The sequence below is a fragment of the Atheta coriaria genome, unplaced genomic scaffold (genome assembly GCF_025399875.1).
Source record: "Atheta coriaria isolate IRGN ID8LTWV9N9 unplaced genomic scaffold, Caltech_Dcor_3.1 hic_scaffold_4_pilon, whole genome shotgun sequence".
Lineage (NCBI taxonomy): Eukaryota > Metazoa > Arthropoda > Insecta > Coleoptera > Staphylinidae > Dalotia > Dalotia coriaria.
Window position 1 is genome coordinate 4,935,031 of NW_027045446.1, and position 17,659 is coordinate 4,952,689.

A 17,659-nucleotide genomic window follows, 5' to 3' on the forward strand; every position below is an offset into this window, starting at 1 on the left:
GTTTACTGAACGAAATCATTCATCTTGGTCCCCGAGCACAGGGTTCAAGGGATCCAGCGCTCGCTTTCGGTGGTCTACTCCGCCAGCCAGGCTTTGACCGCTGTAAAATTTACTGGGGAAACATGCGAAATTTAGTCTGTGAAATGCGCTACATGAATATGTGACACGTGAAACATTACTAAATAAAGAATCTATCCCAGGACACTCTATACTTCCTTGCGGGTTAAAATTCATCTCATAGAAGCACAGATGAAGAAAAGAAGACAAATATATGTTTTTTTGTTTGTTGAAAGAGCCAATGGACAAGAGACATGCAAAAACATTCAAGTTATACAATCTTCATAAAAGTTTTAAAAAATTTTATCTGGAAGGCAAACATTTGTGTATTTTTAGATGAAAACAATTTCGTTTAAATAAAATGTAATTTGTTTATTATTCAAAAAATTACTTAATAAGTAAGCAGTCCATATATGTACACAATAAAGTGCTTTGGAATATCTTGTTCAAAATATAATTTAGTAATCGTTCATATTAGTTCATCAGCTCGTCGTAATATTCATTAATATGCCCATTTCGTCATCATGTGCATGACGCAATCCTTCCTTACAATTAATTCATTTATACACTATGTACAATAAATACGCTGGGTGTCTCGTGCTCACATTATGTAATTTCGGTTTTGTCTTGAGTGGCAATTAGAGTTAATTAATTACGGTAGCTTGCATAGAGTGTATGTTACAATAAATAGTAAGTACATAGGAATCGAACGGTGACGCAAACAGATCGTCAGTTTGTCAAGTGTGCCAATTAATTAATGTACATACATTCAAACAGCTCACTTTCTGGTTATTACTATCGATATTTATATACACTGCGTTCTGGTGTTTTTCTGAAACTGTTCATGCACGAGCGGCACCGAGTTATATCCTACTTAAAACTAGAAATATCGTTGTCGTTTATTACTGAGTTAGGAATTCCAGCTAATAACATATCAACTTCTGTGAAAGAATCTTCAAATGTTACATTTTGTTTTTTATACACGTGGGCAGTCATCATCATGAGATTTTTTAGATTATATTTACAATAAACCCGTTCAGACTTTCTTCAACTGTGGCAGACGTGGGTAATCCAAGTTTTAAGCTCGATTTGTGACCATCACGTTTCTGTATCCATATGAGTATATATATATATAACTATGGCCGAGTTGGATGTATGACTTGAACTATATTTGCTTGTGACACTGAATTATTTCTTTATAATAAGTTTAAAACTGGTTATTAGATGTGTGTTAAAATTTTAAGCACTCTTTTCATCATTCCGCACTGTATAAATTCTGTTCCCCGCGTTCAAATGTCCTTTTCAGTTAGGTTTATTCACAATATAATATCATAATTAACAATAAATATATAAATATTTAGAATATTAGTCTTTCTTGGAATTAATTATTTTTTTATCACATTTATGTATTCACCATTCGTTTTAATTTCTTCGTGTGTGGGTGTGAGTTTTTAATACGCGTTGAACGCATGGTGGCAGCGACGTTTTCTGTGCTAGATTTCCTTGTACGATGAAGTTTTTGTCGGCGCTCTCGGCGCCCTCCGGCAAAAGTCAATACTTGCGACGATGTGGACGTACGTAATCCAAGGAACATGTGCTACCGCTGTTGCCATCACTGCAAAAGAAACAAAAACAAATTACTTTGATAGTTCAGTAAATCACATACTTTCAGATATATTTGATAAATAATAAAACATTGTAAGGCATGTAAGATTTATCATTTAACTTTTACTTGCTAGGTCTTGTTTGAATAATCCACCCCGAGATATAATTAGTTTCGCATACACATCGTGCGCGCACACACATCCTAGTTGGAAGTTAGAAAGTTTAATTATATCCCGGGTTATTAAATTTCTCATAAATTCTGACCCCAACTTGCTTGCATATTAAAGCGTAAAGAGATAGAAGGGATCATTGTTACGATTCCGCATTGTGCGCAGCAGCGAGCCTAATCTAAACTCCCGGGGCACAAGCTGAGCATGAGCATCATGGTGCAATGCGATTGAAGAAGAAGCGCATCAAAGCGTATTCGCATTGGAGAACTTGGATCGAAACGTATCTACAATGGGTCTAGTCAACAATAGAACCATACTCTTTCACCATGTACACACACTTGTCCTATTTCCACCCTCAAACTTATATGCATTGTGTTTGCGTGTAATCAGTTATCGTGTAATGCTCAGATGAGACAAACGCAAAGTGACAATTAAATCTTTGATCACGTCGAAGCATTGCAAATCGTCATAAAATATTCAAGGGTATGTATCGGGTCACACACTTGGCAGAGGGATTAATGCGCCAACGGGGGCATTATGATCCGCCGTTTGGTTGGTGTTATGTGTTTTATGAAAGGGTCTGCTGACCCTCATCAACGCTACTTAGAGCGCCGTGAGCCAAGATCGGGCTGCATTTGATGGCAGGGTAATTAATGGAGGTGAGGCTAAAAACTTTTCAACTGCCATAGGTCAGAAATTACAAGTAAAACACTGGAATGCGTCAAAGCGCGATTGCCCGGGCTGCGAAGGAAGGAGATCCGACGTATTTCGCTAACGATGAGCCCGACCGGCACTGGGTCACGCCGACCGTAATGTACGAGTGGTGTTTGCGTAGGCGTATCGTAGCGAGCACGTTTCTGCAACGCGGCATCGATTTTCCTTCCTGGCGCCCGGCTTTGCGTAACGTGTTCCGGAGGCGTATATGGAAAGCTAAAGCAGCCACCTTCAAGTAGAAAATTGCGAAAAGATCAGTGGAAATGTAGAAATTTGGCGGTGACGGCGCCGAAACCTGTCATAAATTTAGCGTTAATTTCTCTAGAGATGAAGCAACTCCACAAACTCGATGCAGGACCTTGTGTAAACTTCAAAGTAGAGCCAGAGTAGAGAATTCTGCTTCCTTCTAAGTTGAAGTTCCAGGAACTTAGGACTTCATAGTTATTTTGCAAGGCACACGTCAAGAGTCTACAGGGTCCAGTCACAACAGCACTTCGCAAAGATTCCTTTCAAAATTTAACAACACTAAACCAAAAGTTACTTTAAATCAAAAACAGACGTATATGTGGTCCATATTGACGTAATTAAAAATTATAATGATTTTTAGAAATTTAGTGTTTTGTGACTTATACAGAGTATCCTGTATGAGCTTTCGGCAGAGCAAACAAAAACAAGTAACGCAATAAATGTACGTTTAATCCACACTGCCTGTACAACTGAGCTGCGTTGATAAACGATCCGGAATTTACTGCGACTACCTAACGCGACGAGCCCAGCCACGTTGACGCAAACCTACACGCAAACAGTTTTGCCCTTACCGTCCGTGGCTGCCACCAACTGAGCAAAAAAACCTTTGCATCATTGCACACGCAACGATGTGTACGTTTACGCCCGGCTTCGTCCTCCTTTGAAAAATTCGACGGAGTTGAGTTATTTTCCTAATGAAACATGCTGTATACGTGCGCGGCATTGCGAAATGAAATAGAAGCAATCTCTAACTTCTTGACAGTTCATCTCGGCGTGAAATTAAATATATGTATGACGCGTGGGCTCCGCGTTTAATCCACGGGGTGATGAATATTCCCGAGGTGGCCCCAACGCCCTAACGTGTACGATCATAGAGGGTGATTCCTACGAGATGGGCAGTCATGCAGAACGCGGTTTGGAATTTTCCAAACAATGCCTTCTGACCAGTGCGTATTTCGGGCATCCGCGCATTGTTAAAAGGGTGTTGGAGTTAAACGATTCCTACTGTTTTAGTGATAATCATTTGTGAACTGCTAACAGATGATAGTGGTAGACCTAGACCCAGTTATAACTTTACAACTCCTCGTCTGTCAACCGTATCCACATCTTCATCTACCCGGGAATATATATAAACGTATAAATTAATGAATACGTTACGTTAAGCAATAGGAATGTTTGGGATAAGAAGGTTCACCAACGCTTGCGGTAGTACCACCACTGTGCCATGTGGGAAATAATACTTTGAAGTTTTGGAATATTTAAAAGTTTCCACTTTGCTACGACACCCCAGCCGAACGTTACTTTATGCGCTACTCACGCACCCTCTTTGTCGAGCTTCAAGATGGCGTGCCTTTAAGAAGCAGCCCAGCAATTTAATATCGTTAGAGTCAGCCTAGGGTGGCTGGAATTTCTTGACATCAAATAATTAACGAGCGAAAATATCTAAATAATATTCACATCATAACATCGCCGGTCACGCTGTGAAAACGAAGAGCAATTAACAACCCTCATGTTTACTATACATATTTCTAACAGAAACACCACTTGGCGCTAGGTTCGTTAGAGAAAAAAATGGACAGGGTGTTATTTGCGTCTACTTGGAAATCGGCATTGGTTATAATTGCAGGGTGTATCGCCGAGGGTTGGAAACGTGTTAGCTAACAGGCGCGACTGTTGCTGTTGCTCGCAATACCCGCTCGAAGGGCAGGCGGATGGCAATTATTGACGGCACGGTCTGGTCCGCATGCCCCCAATTATTAAAACTCTTATCTTGGGCGGCAGATCAAATTTTGCATGTGGTTCAATATCCGCAGCCCCCAGAGCACAACCGCGTCGCCCAAAACACCATACGGAGTGTCCACAATCACCCCGTGGGTATTTATCAACCCGGGTGGAATGTGGAATTGGAATAATTTTCGGCCGGGCGGTAGGATGTCATCTAGATGACAATCAAGCAATCGGTGGAATTAACGTCTGCTGATGGTGCGGGCAATGAATCTTTGTCAGCTGAGTGACCGTAGCCACGCATCCTGGTTGTATCCGCACGCAATGCATAGGAATATCGACCCAGTTACCCCCAACCCGTGGATATGGCTTGCGGCGTGATATGGAAATGTATTGCTGCTGCGAATGGTATAAAAACCGTCATAAAAAGTAACTTATAACGAACAGTAATTGCAGACTGAGCAAATAAAATTAGATTTAAATCGAGCGCGCAAACATTGCGCATTGCTACGTGTGCATTCCGGCGGAGTATTTGCATTTCCGGGAAATTCTGTATTTATTTATTCAGCAAATATTCGACGTGAGCTTACGCTCCAGCGCATGTATCGTACGCGCACTGTACGATTTCGACTACTTGAATGGCATACATGATAAACGTGGATTTCGGACACGAGTGCTTGATTCATGCCTGGACGGGGCATCAGCCAGACGGCATTAATTTGTTAATCCTGCGATGCAAATCAAATCAGCGTTTTTTTTAAATATCCACTGCGGCAGTCGAAAAACCCTTCAGTTGATTAAACTATGTCGGGATGGATTATGACTACCCAAGGGTCTTTTTATGTAGAGAATAAAATCACTAGGCGAATATTGGAGTTTCAATTTTTTAATTAAACGAAGAAAAGCATCTTTCGCTCACACCAACATTCTTTTTAAAAAATATGACCGTTTTTCCGTAGCTTGTTTTCTTCGTTCCGCAACGCTACCTTTTGTTGTTGGGCGTAATTTAAAAATTATCGAGAAGCGAAATGTGCGATGAAAGAATCCGGCGCACAATATTCTACAAGATGCTCGCTGAGATTGTTTTGTGCGCGTTGAATATGCGCAGCGCAAAAATCAGAATTTTACAATTCTGGTCGTGGCTCGCACACAATGCCGAAGAGGGTGATCTCACGGACACGGATGTTTCCAGCCGGCACTCGACTACAGAAGCTGGCAAGTAATAGCTATAATCCAAAAGTTTCCCGAAGCCATCAAAGTTACGATGCAACGAGGACTTTTATTCACACACCACGACGAAAATCTTCCATGTACATTTTAAAATATCAGCACAATTATAATACCCAACAAAATAAATTCAATGTGTATTAAAATTTACTGTTTTGTCAAAATTATTCTGCGTCTGGATATTCTTGGAAACTTAATGATGCACTTTAATTTCGGCTGATCGCTACATAAATAATTCCATTATGAGAATCTCGCCACTAAGAGCCCCCGAAAGTTGGCGCAAAGCTGCGTCTGTGCGTTCGCCCGCAGATTAATCGTATAAGTGCTTTTGGTTGAGAAAAAGAAAGCGCCGTAGGATGCCGCCGCCGATTACGTTACATCACGTTTGCTGGGTCTCTCGTGATGATATTCTAATTTGTTTGTTGCCAGCTATTAAGGGTGCGTTGCTCAAACAGAAGTGGGAGAGCACAAGTGAGGCAACTCCAACCTAAAACCTCCTCAAACCGTTCTCAAGCCGCAGACAAGTTGCGCGCCGCTCGTCAAGCTCCATGTTTAATATTCGCCCCGGTGTACTGTTGTTTCACTTATTAATATTATCCGCAAACGTAAAGGGGGAGCGCTTTAGAGGGTGCTAGAAGCGCGGGCTTGAGTCGAGTGCATGCATAATATGCGCGTTTAAGCGGTGACGATGTAGGCAGGACCGACGACATGTTGTTGTTTTTATTTATACTGAATTTAATAGGTGCTCCACGGGGCAGCCTGCAGACGATGTATGGACTATTGTAAGCAGATCGGCGATCGTCCATTGTTCCACGTCCTTGATACTTTCACAGCTACCACAGGTTTATATATATTAGTGGATGCGAAGCGCGTTTACTAACCGTGGGAGATAAGCAGGCGATAAGCATGCCGTGCGCGATTTATAACGTATTTTAAATAATTTAAAATGTGGCAACCTGCGCAGTTAATTGCGCTACCGGCGCGACGGGGCAATCTTTCTTTTTCACGACGGGCTCACGTTGGCAGTCACGGCACCGGCGGGTAATGTATGGGCGAAGCGACGCGTCGCGAACGAGATGAAGCACAGAAAGAACATAGAAGAGGAGGGCAAGATTAAAAGATTGGGTAAAATCGCTACTTAGCAGGTACACCGTGCCAACCTTCCTATAAGACACACTTTATAAGCAAGCAATAAGATCCAATGGGTTTCAATCGGATCCCAATTGGTTTAAATTCAAAGTGTGGAGTATTTCGGTACGTGTCAACATCGTTCATCAGTCGCTTACTTTGAGTAATGCCCCAAAGAGGCAGTTTAAATTAGTATTAGTCGCGTTTAACAGGTTGCCTTAAAATAAATGGTCTCGGCGCATCTTGCGTGGCGCTTGCCATAAGCATTATATTTTTGTTGCTTGTACACGCGCTTGTACCAACTCTCCACGCACGGTGTTCTCCTTTGATGTGAGCTAACAAGAAAATTGGAACGACTTTTCGGTTGTCTACGCGCTCGCGACCAGACGACGAAATGATGGACGACGACGCGTTCGGCCGTCTAGTTTCTACTCTACTTTTGTTTTTCTTTGAGCATTTTTTTCTTCAACGTTGGCGTTCGAGCACGAAATGCCCCACGAAGATAATTAGGAAGACCATTAGAAACACCTACAAGACAGCGGAGGCGCGCTGCCGACCACCAGAACTAGAGTTGTTCAAGGCAACAATATAGAGAAAAAAAGCAAGAAATGACCAACATTAGGGGACAAACATTAATCGCCCTCACAACGGGCACGGATTATCAAGCGACGCCATTAGATTTTCACGCTTGGATCTAGCCAAGACTTCTCGCTTGTTGGTCGCGCACTGGCGCTATTGTTGTTGTTGTTTTTCTTCGCGCTTTGCTTTGCATTAACAGGTCGTTGACGAAACAAAAGCTCTTTCCAACGCGACGTGTACGCTGACATGACGTGAGAACGTGTTATAAAGAGCCTCTAAATGCGTACGATTATTAAGGTTTCTTTTTTCGAGGTGGAAATGATCGGACTAATGCAGAACATCCGCTTCTTGTTAGTGCTGTTTAACAAGTTGGCTCGTTGCTCAAGCCAAAAGGGACAACGCCGGTGAGCATACATCAGCACTGCCTCATTGTGTGTCGCTCTTGTTTCACGTTGATTTTGTTTTGTTAAGCGCCTCGCACGTCTTTTTTGTTTCACGCACGAAACTCGAATAAAACTGCTCGTTTTACTCGAGCCACCGAGGCGCACCGCCATCGTCTGAAGCCACAGACGCCGAGAAGAGCTGAAGAGGCCGTGGTGAACGATAAAACTGTCGGACGCTATTCACGTTCACGTTTATTCATTGACTTCACACGAACGCATTATAAACGGTTTGGTAATTTCGTTTACGGGGCGAGACGCTCGCTCGCATTCGTTAAAGATTGCACCTAGGACGGTGGAAACGCGCAGACCGCAGACACCTTCGACACGATGTGGTTAAACCACCCATATATCCACACCAACTCACACGGATGAAATACAGCAAAGAAAAATGTAATTACTAAACAGTATGCTTCACTTCTACTTTTGTGGTTCCCAGATAACGTCAAGATTCATTTTTTTACGCAACAAGACGGAAAATTGTGGTTAGTGTTAACTGACTAGGCGGTTGATTGTAACAATCACTCGTCGCGGTGGATATTATATGACGTAGGGAGCGAAGTTGCTTTCCGCGTTATGGTGCCAACGCAATGTTTCGATATCGGAGATGGTTATTGTGGTGATATCATAAGACGTAGGCGGTTATGGTGGAAGCAGAAAAGGGGCATTCGATTTTTCCCCGACGCGCCGTTTCGCCTCGATATCGAGAACGCATAATAATTCAAAACGATAACAAGACTTATCAAAATGGGGGAAACGTCTAGGGCAAGTTCGCGCAGCGCGCGCCCTTCGATTTTCTATCTCTTTTCCGACGCCTTGCCAGCTTGTAATCGGAATGAACACGAGGGCCGTAACTCATCATACATCGTTTGCCTCATTTCGTTATGATTCCTACGCGAAAATTATTCTGGTGCACTCCGACAGTTCCAATCCACCCTCAAAGAGCAATTTAAAACGAAATACGAAACACCCTGACGTTATTGGAGAAGATAAGATTTGAGTTTAAGAAAATGCAACACGATAGGAAAGAGGACATCAGCAATCGTCTGAATAAATAATAAATGCACCTCGGTGAGTCGCCCGCTCTTGTGCTCTCTTCAAGACTTTAAACAAACACATTTCCAGAGACTTACGTAAGTAAGTGCGGTGCCGGTCGGGTTACGAAGACGACGTCGCGACATCGCCAAAGAGTGCTCCGCAAACAAGCAGAACGTATGCAGCGAGAATGTAAATCGAGGAAGCAACGCAAGAGCAAGGCACACATACAGCCAAGGTCCTTGATTTTGCTTGCTTGGGAGCGACGAAGTATTTTCCTAAAGAAGAAAATGCTTAATCAATATGCAAATATGTATGGCGTACTCACGATACTCAGCTCCGGTGTAGGAGAGAGCACGGACATACCATTGATTCTCCTGATTCTCAACGATTCTCTCCTCGCGCATAAAAAAGCGAATAAATTGGATTCAATTAAGCAGCCCTCAATCGTTTCGTTCGCCCATTCATTTCCTCCACGCTATGGCCGTACTTGGTACGAATGCGTTCTAGTTCGCGCACGATTCGCATTTTGTTCCTTTGCGTTTTTTTTATTTATCGTATCGAGGGCGAGTGCACGAGCAAATGGTTTCTGGAAAAATGTTACCAAATTCAGCGGAAATTCACGTTTTGCGTTCTCAATTAGAAAACATCAGCGCTGCGTTAACCGACTGCGTGCACAATACAAATTTAACCCATTTTTTTCCCACTCGACTCTAATCTTTCGTGCCAGTCTTGTGGCATGCAATTTGCCGTTTGAAAGTTTAAACGAATGGCGGCGATAATTGCTTCTGGTTTATTTCACGAAGGCCCGCGCGGCGTGTCGTCATTGCATAAACCGAACGCGTATTGTATAATTACGATTAGAAAAATAAATTTATGGCTTCCGCGTTGATATCATCTCGGTGCTACTACAACTCGCCGCTGCTATTGCGCTATGGCTCGTTACAAATGACGCCGGCGTGAACGAAATATTCATGCGTTTAAACGCCGCGTCGTACTTCCAACTATAAAAATGTAAACTAAGACGACCCATAATAGTCACCGTCCGGATGAAAGAACTGTGCACGAAAAAAGAATAAATTAGTCGGGCGGCGGCAGTTTTCTTGCTTTCCCCTTTTTCGGAGTTAAATGGGAGAAAAGAAAATGGCTTTCTTTCCGATGCCTTATTTGGCATGTGATGCGCAGACAGGCGGCAGAAAGACAACGCACAATTCCCGCAAATATGATAATTTCCTGTTGTAGGCGATGGAAAGAGTGGGACACCGCGCCGCGGCGTCTGTCAAATGTCGGCATTTGCATTTGAAAAGAGGCTGTTCGCCGCGAAAACACACTCAGTGAGGAATATATTCGCGCGGGGCGCAACCGGCGAAAAAGCTTTCGCGCGCTCGATGGGGCCATAAAAAGCGTTGCTCAATGGTAAAGTGAAGAGTTCTTTGTTCATGACACGTTGGCATTGCGTTGCAATGCACTAGACCAGACTTTATGCAGGGATTGCAGGCATGATTTTTGCAATACCCAGCGATAAAATTTTTACTGATTTTTAAAATCAAAATCCTTCTATTTTTACATTTTTGCTATTTCGTTTTTACCTCTACATTCATCAACATTAACCGAAATTATATCAGGTACTGAGTCAGTAAGGCAATCAGCCTACTTTTGTGCACCAACCTGTTCCTTCCACCGCACAGGTATAATAATTCCGCATAAAGATTTTAATACATATTTATGAGCTGGTGACAGAGCCGCCGAAATTAAACCTATCTGTGCATTAAACATTTGAGCAAAGAGATGAACGAGATGGCTTCAAAATAGCTATGAAGCCAATCTGAATTGCGGGAGCAAGGTATAAACGTCGAACGGCATTCGACTCTGCCCTATATCCTCATTCTGTGCTGCTGTAAGAACGTTCTTTGCGCTCAGGTTTCACAACGTACCGAGTGTAGAAAGAGTTAACTTGGTACGGCTTCGTCTTGCTCGTCGTTGATCTTATTGTGCTCGTGCATCGGTGGCTCTGAATGGAGCGCTAACTACGGACCGTCCCCGGGCCCATTGTGCCACCTAAAAGGATAGGAGGAGAAGAACATCGCGTCCTCATTGTCTATAGCGTTGTGAAGGCCCGCAGGCAAAGCGCGTCGGCAACCTAGGTTGCTTGAGAGAGTAAGATATAGGGATGCCACGGACAAAGGACGTAGGTTTCGATTTAACTAAGCCCCTTTGGGTCGAGGTCGCGTTGCATGAGAAAATATCGGTTGACATTATGCGTTTGCAAGAACGCACCGCGCGCTCTCTTTCATGTCGTCGTGCGTAGCGACAACGCCATCAAGAAAAAAAAGCGAAAAAAGAAATACTACTGAACACACACACATATCTTCCTTTTGCGTACTCATTCCACCGCGCTGCGTAGAGCACATTGGGACGACAAATACTCACAACGTTCCAAATCGCGTATACTCGAGTGGACACGACTCGCCTGCCTGCACAAATATTTGCACAACGTGGGTTGGCAGCGATTCAGTGGCGAGACGTAGGTGAGGGTAGAGGTTCTTCTAATATGAATATATCGACTTCCGAATGCACCCGCAATGGCTGAGCTCGCCGCCAACGACGCGGTGGGAAGCGAGTTATGTGTTTGCTGTCTATGCGCGAACGTACCGTCGACGCCAGGCGTCTGCATCGTCGCCGCAAACGCTTACGTCGCAATCTTCACAGCCGACGCCAAAGCGAGCGCCTGGGCAATACAACGAGTTTCTTATTGCCGTTTTCTTCGGTCGTCTTTACTTTATTACTCGTGGGGTAGCAGCTGGTGGTGCTCTGGACCATCTGATTTACGACTGAAAACCTACCCTTCAGACATTGCACCGCGCTTGAATTGTCGCCCTGTCGCGCGCATTACGAAGAAAAAGGAATATCCGCAATGTTGATTATTATCATGGGTGCAAAGACCTCCAAACTTAACTTAAACTTAAAAATTACATCAACAGTAATCTCGCTTTGATGTAGGCATTGTTTAATAATCAATACCTGTTCACTTGGGTATGCACGCCTAGGAATGCACTGAATATGAAATCACATTAGCTTAGATTGGATTGGTTCATTGTCAATGGCATAATCGCATCTGCTCTGTCAGGGGACCAAAGGCACCGATCGTCTTAAGTGATTAAATAAACGGACCACTAAGCAAAACAACGGCAGGTAACTGAAGACCAACTGCGGCCGACTCCGGGTGACATTATAGAAGAAATGTCGCATCCTGTTTCTTACTTAACACGAGACCAGTCCGTCGGTCGCTTATTGATTTGCACTGGTACTTATAAGACTACTTCGTGCAATTTTACGGCCAGGTGACCCCCTCAACTAAGCATACAATAGACCCACCATGAATGTGACCGAACCACGTGAATGAATGATATGTGTATTCTAAACTCGAAAATGTCGCACAGACGACCAGAAAAAAGAAAACGATTAGGAGCCTTGCAGTTGGTTATTGTCCCCTCCGGCATTTTCGACATTTGTTTGCCTGTCACTCGAATTCATCTATTTAAATAGCCCGACGCATCAAACACACAATGGAAGCACTAAAGAGCGACCTTTTGTACATTTTTCCTAGGTTGTTGGCTTGAGAAGGTTTTTCGCAGAAGCAAACTTGAATACCCGAGCAAATTTGAAGTGAATGTACTAATTTTCTTACAAGAGACGCTGGAATAAGAAGAAGCTACTTGATAATTACGGGGCGGTGTGCAACTTGTGCCCCAAAGTGGAGTTTGCACATTAAGATTAAGAGAGCGCGCATGCCGCGTATAAGGTAGCACGATGCGCGAAGTTGATAGCGTCTGTTTTGTGTGTACGCGAAGTAAATGTTTGCGAGTAGATTATGCGATGCTCACCTGCGTTTGTTTAAGCGCTACGCCCATAGGGGATGCGGCAGCGTCCGCGTATCTCGTGGAAGACTAGGGGGATGCTGTAGGAACGGTGGAAGCTTTCCAGGCGGCGGCGGAGGCGGCAGAGCGGGACTCCTCGCACGATCCAGATGATGATGGTGGTGCGTTGGCGTCGTTGACGCGTAGATGTTCACACTTGAACGCTGGTGCACACACGGACGCTTGATGTCTGGCATAGCAAATTGAAGCTTCTGCCAGAATTGGCGATCACCCCATTCGATCACTGTGTTAGTCTTGAGGTACAGTCGAAGATCTGGGTCGAGATCGCGTTGGGGCAGCTCCCCTGTCACGACGAAAATCAACCGACGACGACGGTCTTTTAACACTTCATGTAATGCGGATTTAAATTCAAAACGGCACCACTCATTATGCAGAAAGTTTTTCGACAGTACAATAATAGTACGCCTGGAAGACTCAACCGCTTCAATAATCGTATCCGCCACATAAGCGGACACATTAAAGTCGCGATAGTGCAAACAAAGACGATATCCTTGCTCGCTGCCCTCGAGGCCTGGCGAAAGGACTTGACTTACGAATGCTTCGTCCTTGACACTGTAGCTAATGTATGCGTCGAATAGGCGGTCTTTATCCTGCTGTTCTTCGAAAGCTGTGGTCTTGTAGCACATTCGCAAACCGCAGCGAGAGTAAATCCAGACGCGCAACTCTCGGCGATAGTAGAACGCTCCACAGACGATGACGACACTAGCGAGAAACAGACACATGGTGCCGAGAAGCAACGGCAGATAGTCGTTCATCACTTGACTCTCGACTATAGCCCGCGTGTTGCTGGTGTATGCGGCGCAGGAGGTCGCGTTAAAATCGGCCAAATGTGGACCCAGTGCTTTGGTTACATTACTATACATGCACACCAACTTTCCAGCGTCTACCACTTTTCCGTAATTAACCTGCAACCAGGATCGGTACTTTTGCACGTAGCTGCATTCACACGACCACTGATTATCGCTCAAACCAATTTCGACCAAGTAGGGATTCAGAGAGAACTGCCACACAGCAAAATAGTTTAAGCGATTGCCATCTAATCGCAACACTTCCAATTGTTTCAGTTCAATGAATGTCCTGTTGTCAATGTAGTGAATGAGATTACCCTGCAGGTACAATTCCCGCAGGTTCTCCAACGTCGCCAATTCAAAGCCGAGCAACTCCTTGATACGATTGTTCTCGAGATGAAGGACAGTCAAGCGGCGCAAACCGCTGAAGGTGTGATTGTAAATGGCGGCAATATTGGAGTTATTAGCATACAGGACCTTTAGGTTTTTGCGTCCTATAAATGAGTGACTGGACAATTCGCCAAAGTTGTTACCATCCAAGTAGACTTCAGTTGCATCCATGGGAATGCGACTTGGCATTTCCGTATAACCGACGCCGGAGCATTCCACGACATTTGCCGACCAAGATTGATCATGATAGCAAGTGCAATTGGTCGGACATGTCATTTCGCAGTCACATGCGTCAAAATCGCAGCAATGACAGAGGGCAAAGCAGTGCGTTTTATACGTGCACAAGAATTGACTAGATTCGGCTTCTATCAAAGGTAGATAATTCGTCTCGCGATTGTATAGTAACTTACAGTAGATACTCTCGAGGTCCATTACACGTGGATGTTGCCGCAAGTGATCTAATTTGTTGATGCGCTGCAGCCATTCCATCGTGCAGTCACATTGGAACGGATTGCCGCCGATGTAGAATTCCGGAAGCGGGCGTTCGGGGTCAACTGGCGTCAGTCGCAGCGCATTAAGATCCATGCTGACGATCTGATTCGCGTAGAGATCCACTCGTGTCAGATTCATTTTCTTAAGGAACGTGTGCGGTTCGACGATGGAGATTAAATTGTCGTTAACGAACAATAACTCCAGGCTGCTCGGAACCGCGGCGGAGTTTACCTTGCCCAGTTTGTTGAAACTGGCGTCCAGCGTCTGCAGTTTCAACTCCAAGTCTAATCCGTAATGATTTCCCAGCTCGCGGACATTGTTCTTGTGCAAATCTAGCCACTGAAGATTGCGAGGAATCAACGCATAGTCAAACCACTCGATTTGATTGTCGGACACGTTTAACCAGAGTAAACTTTCGATGTCCGCAAAAGACCGCTGATATCAGTCATCTGATTATTGTCGAGACGCACCGCTTGAAGATTTGGACTGTAGCTAAAGGCGCCATGTTCAATACGCTGGATCTTATTGCGTGCCAAGTTAAGAATTTGCAGAGCTGGCAAGTCAGTGAACACTCGTTTGCTGATGTTTTGCAAACGATTGCCAATCAATCTCAGTCCGTACAAATTATTCATGCCGCGGAAACCAGGCTCTTCCAGGGACGTAATGACATTCTCCCCCAAGTCGACGGTGCGTAGCAAACGCATATCTTTCAAAGCCAACGGCACCGAAGTCAACACATTTCCGTTTAGATTCAAGTCTTCTAGACTGGAGCAGTTGCGGAACGCCTCTGGATGAATTCCCTCTAGCAGATTGTTATCAAACGCTAACAATGACAGCACGTATAATCCGTTTAGGGAGTAAGCATCCAGGTAGGTGATTTTGTTGAAAGATAGAATTAGTGTGTGCAGATTGCTCATCGGGGCAAAAGTATCGGCAGGAATGGTCTCGAGCAAATTGTGCTCCAAATTTAATATTTGTAGCGTATAGAGGTCTTTGAAAAACGCGGGTTCCAATTTAGAAATCCGATTGTAGGATAGATTTAACAGGACCAAACGAATCAGGCCTGTGAATGTATCTGCGTTGATCCATGCACTTGTAAGATGATTTTTTGATAGATCCAGTGCCAAAAGTTGCTCCAGATTGGCAAATAGCCCAGGTGCAAGGACACTAATAGAATTGTTTTGCAAATAAATTTCTTTGATAGATCCAGTTGAGTCTTTAAATAATTCTGAAGGTAATGCCACAACTTTGTTGTTGGAAAGATCAAAGATTTGAAGAGCTTTCAAACCGGCAAGAGCTTTATCAGCTACCATGGAAATTTCGTTGTTGTGGATGTATAATTCACGCAGGCGTCGAAGCACACCAAAGCCGTTGGCCGGAATGAGCACGAAGTGATTGTGAGACGTGTCGAGAACTTGAATATCCAGGCTGCACGGGTGCGCTAATGTGCGTGCAGTCTCGGGCCGCGGATGATCGTCTTCGGCGGTGCTAATTAAAGGCTGCGGCAAGCTAGGCGCCTTCTCGCGAAAGCCGAGGTCGCTAACGTCCTGCAGGCGGTTCTCGCTCACGTTGAGCATGACGAGATTGGTCAGCGGACAGAAGATATTTTCCGGAAACGACCAGATATTATTACAACTTACATCCAAACGTTCAAGTTGTCGCACCGGCACAAAACTTTCCGCCGAAAAATCTAAACTCATCGCAGGCCAATCGGTATTATGTGTCCGCACAGTAAGATTTCGTAAATCTCTTAAACCCATGAGGGTACCGGCCGGCCAGCGGCCCAATTTGCAATGCTCCAACTCTAATTCCCGCAGTTTGTTTAAATGCACAAAACTGCGATCGTCCAGACTACTCCTGGACATAATAACATCGCTGCATTCAATACGCAATGATGTAGTATGCTCTGATGGTATGACACTGAAGTTGGTTGTATCGAATTCACTGTTTATGGTTCGCAGCTTGCATGTGAGCGATACCTCGTCCTGACCACTACCAGTGACTGTTGGATCCCGTACCCACCACTGACAGTCGTCCGGAGCTTCATAACGCAACACTGGAATGCTGTCGGTGGGAAACATTGTGTCCTTGGCGAAGGCGCCTGCAACCGCGCAAATAAACAACAACAAAGCGAGAGCCATCCTTGCGAGGATACGAAAGCTCATCTATCACGTACTATCATGTCCCGCCTAAGTTTATTCGCGATCGACGCTCTCGAAGCACTAAGTCACACACAGTTTCACGATATTCACACAAAATACACACCACCAAACACCGGGGTGCACTGACTAGGGCGGGCTCACACTAACCCACTAGACAACCCTACCCAACAAACTCAGCACGACCTCGAGTCACCCCTTCGCGTATATTTATATACAATCATTGACTGCCGGCAAACACGTTTTTAATGTTGTTTCGAATAGTCACCTCGCGGAAGCAATACGAAAACCCGCACGTTGAATGTAGTTTAATCTTTAAGTCACACGCAAGGCAAACGTCGCACTTGGGGTGGAACGTGAACAGTATTATAACATGACTCCACACGTTTTTGGTCTTGCGTCTGTCTTCAGCACAACCACCACTGACGGAGGGTGGCAGCGAACTGAAAACTGAAAAGCTCGGATGCTGCTGGCTGCCGGTTGCTCGCCGGATCAGCGCGCGCGGTAGTGGTAGGAAGCGAAGCGAAGAGCGCCGGCCGTGCGTCGTTTTGCCGAGATCGACCGACGTTGCAGCTCGGGCACGACCGAATAGACTACCGCCCCACCTTTGAGCCTCGGTGCCGCAAAGCCCGAAGACCAAAGCTTCAAGCCCAAATAAAATAAGTGCCAGTAAAGCGTGGGCACGAGGCAGCGCAACTACGCTTCAACACACACGATGGTGAGGTATGCTTCGTCCAGAACAAGAACGTGCTTACTTATTCAATATCTATGTTTAATTTAGCGTACATTTTTCTGATATCAATAATATATTGCTATGGTCATCAAATTGTATTACAATATGTAACAATAAAGTAGATAAAAATAAAAATAGACATTTTTACATTAGAAACGGTAGAAATATCTGCGCAAAAGTTTTGGGTAGCAGTCTGCAATTTAAGTAATGACATTAGCGAATTGAGCGAATTT

General features: G+C 44.4%; 1 protein-coding gene across 1 annotated transcript; it reads right to left on the reverse strand.

Annotated features, from left to right (window-relative positions):
• Window positions 1-403: 403 nt before the first annotated feature.
• On the reverse strand, window positions 404-17,181 carry LOC135790718 (toll-like receptor 6). Its single transcript, XM_065300986.1, is given in 3 exon segments — window positions 404-1,672; window positions 12,811-14,965; window positions 14,968-17,181. Coding segments are annotated over 2 exon segments (3,870 nt in total). The 5' UTR covers window positions 16,700-17,181; the 3' UTR covers window positions 404-1,672; window positions 12,811-12,827.
• Between the last annotated feature and the right edge of the window lie 478 nt (window positions 17,182-17,659).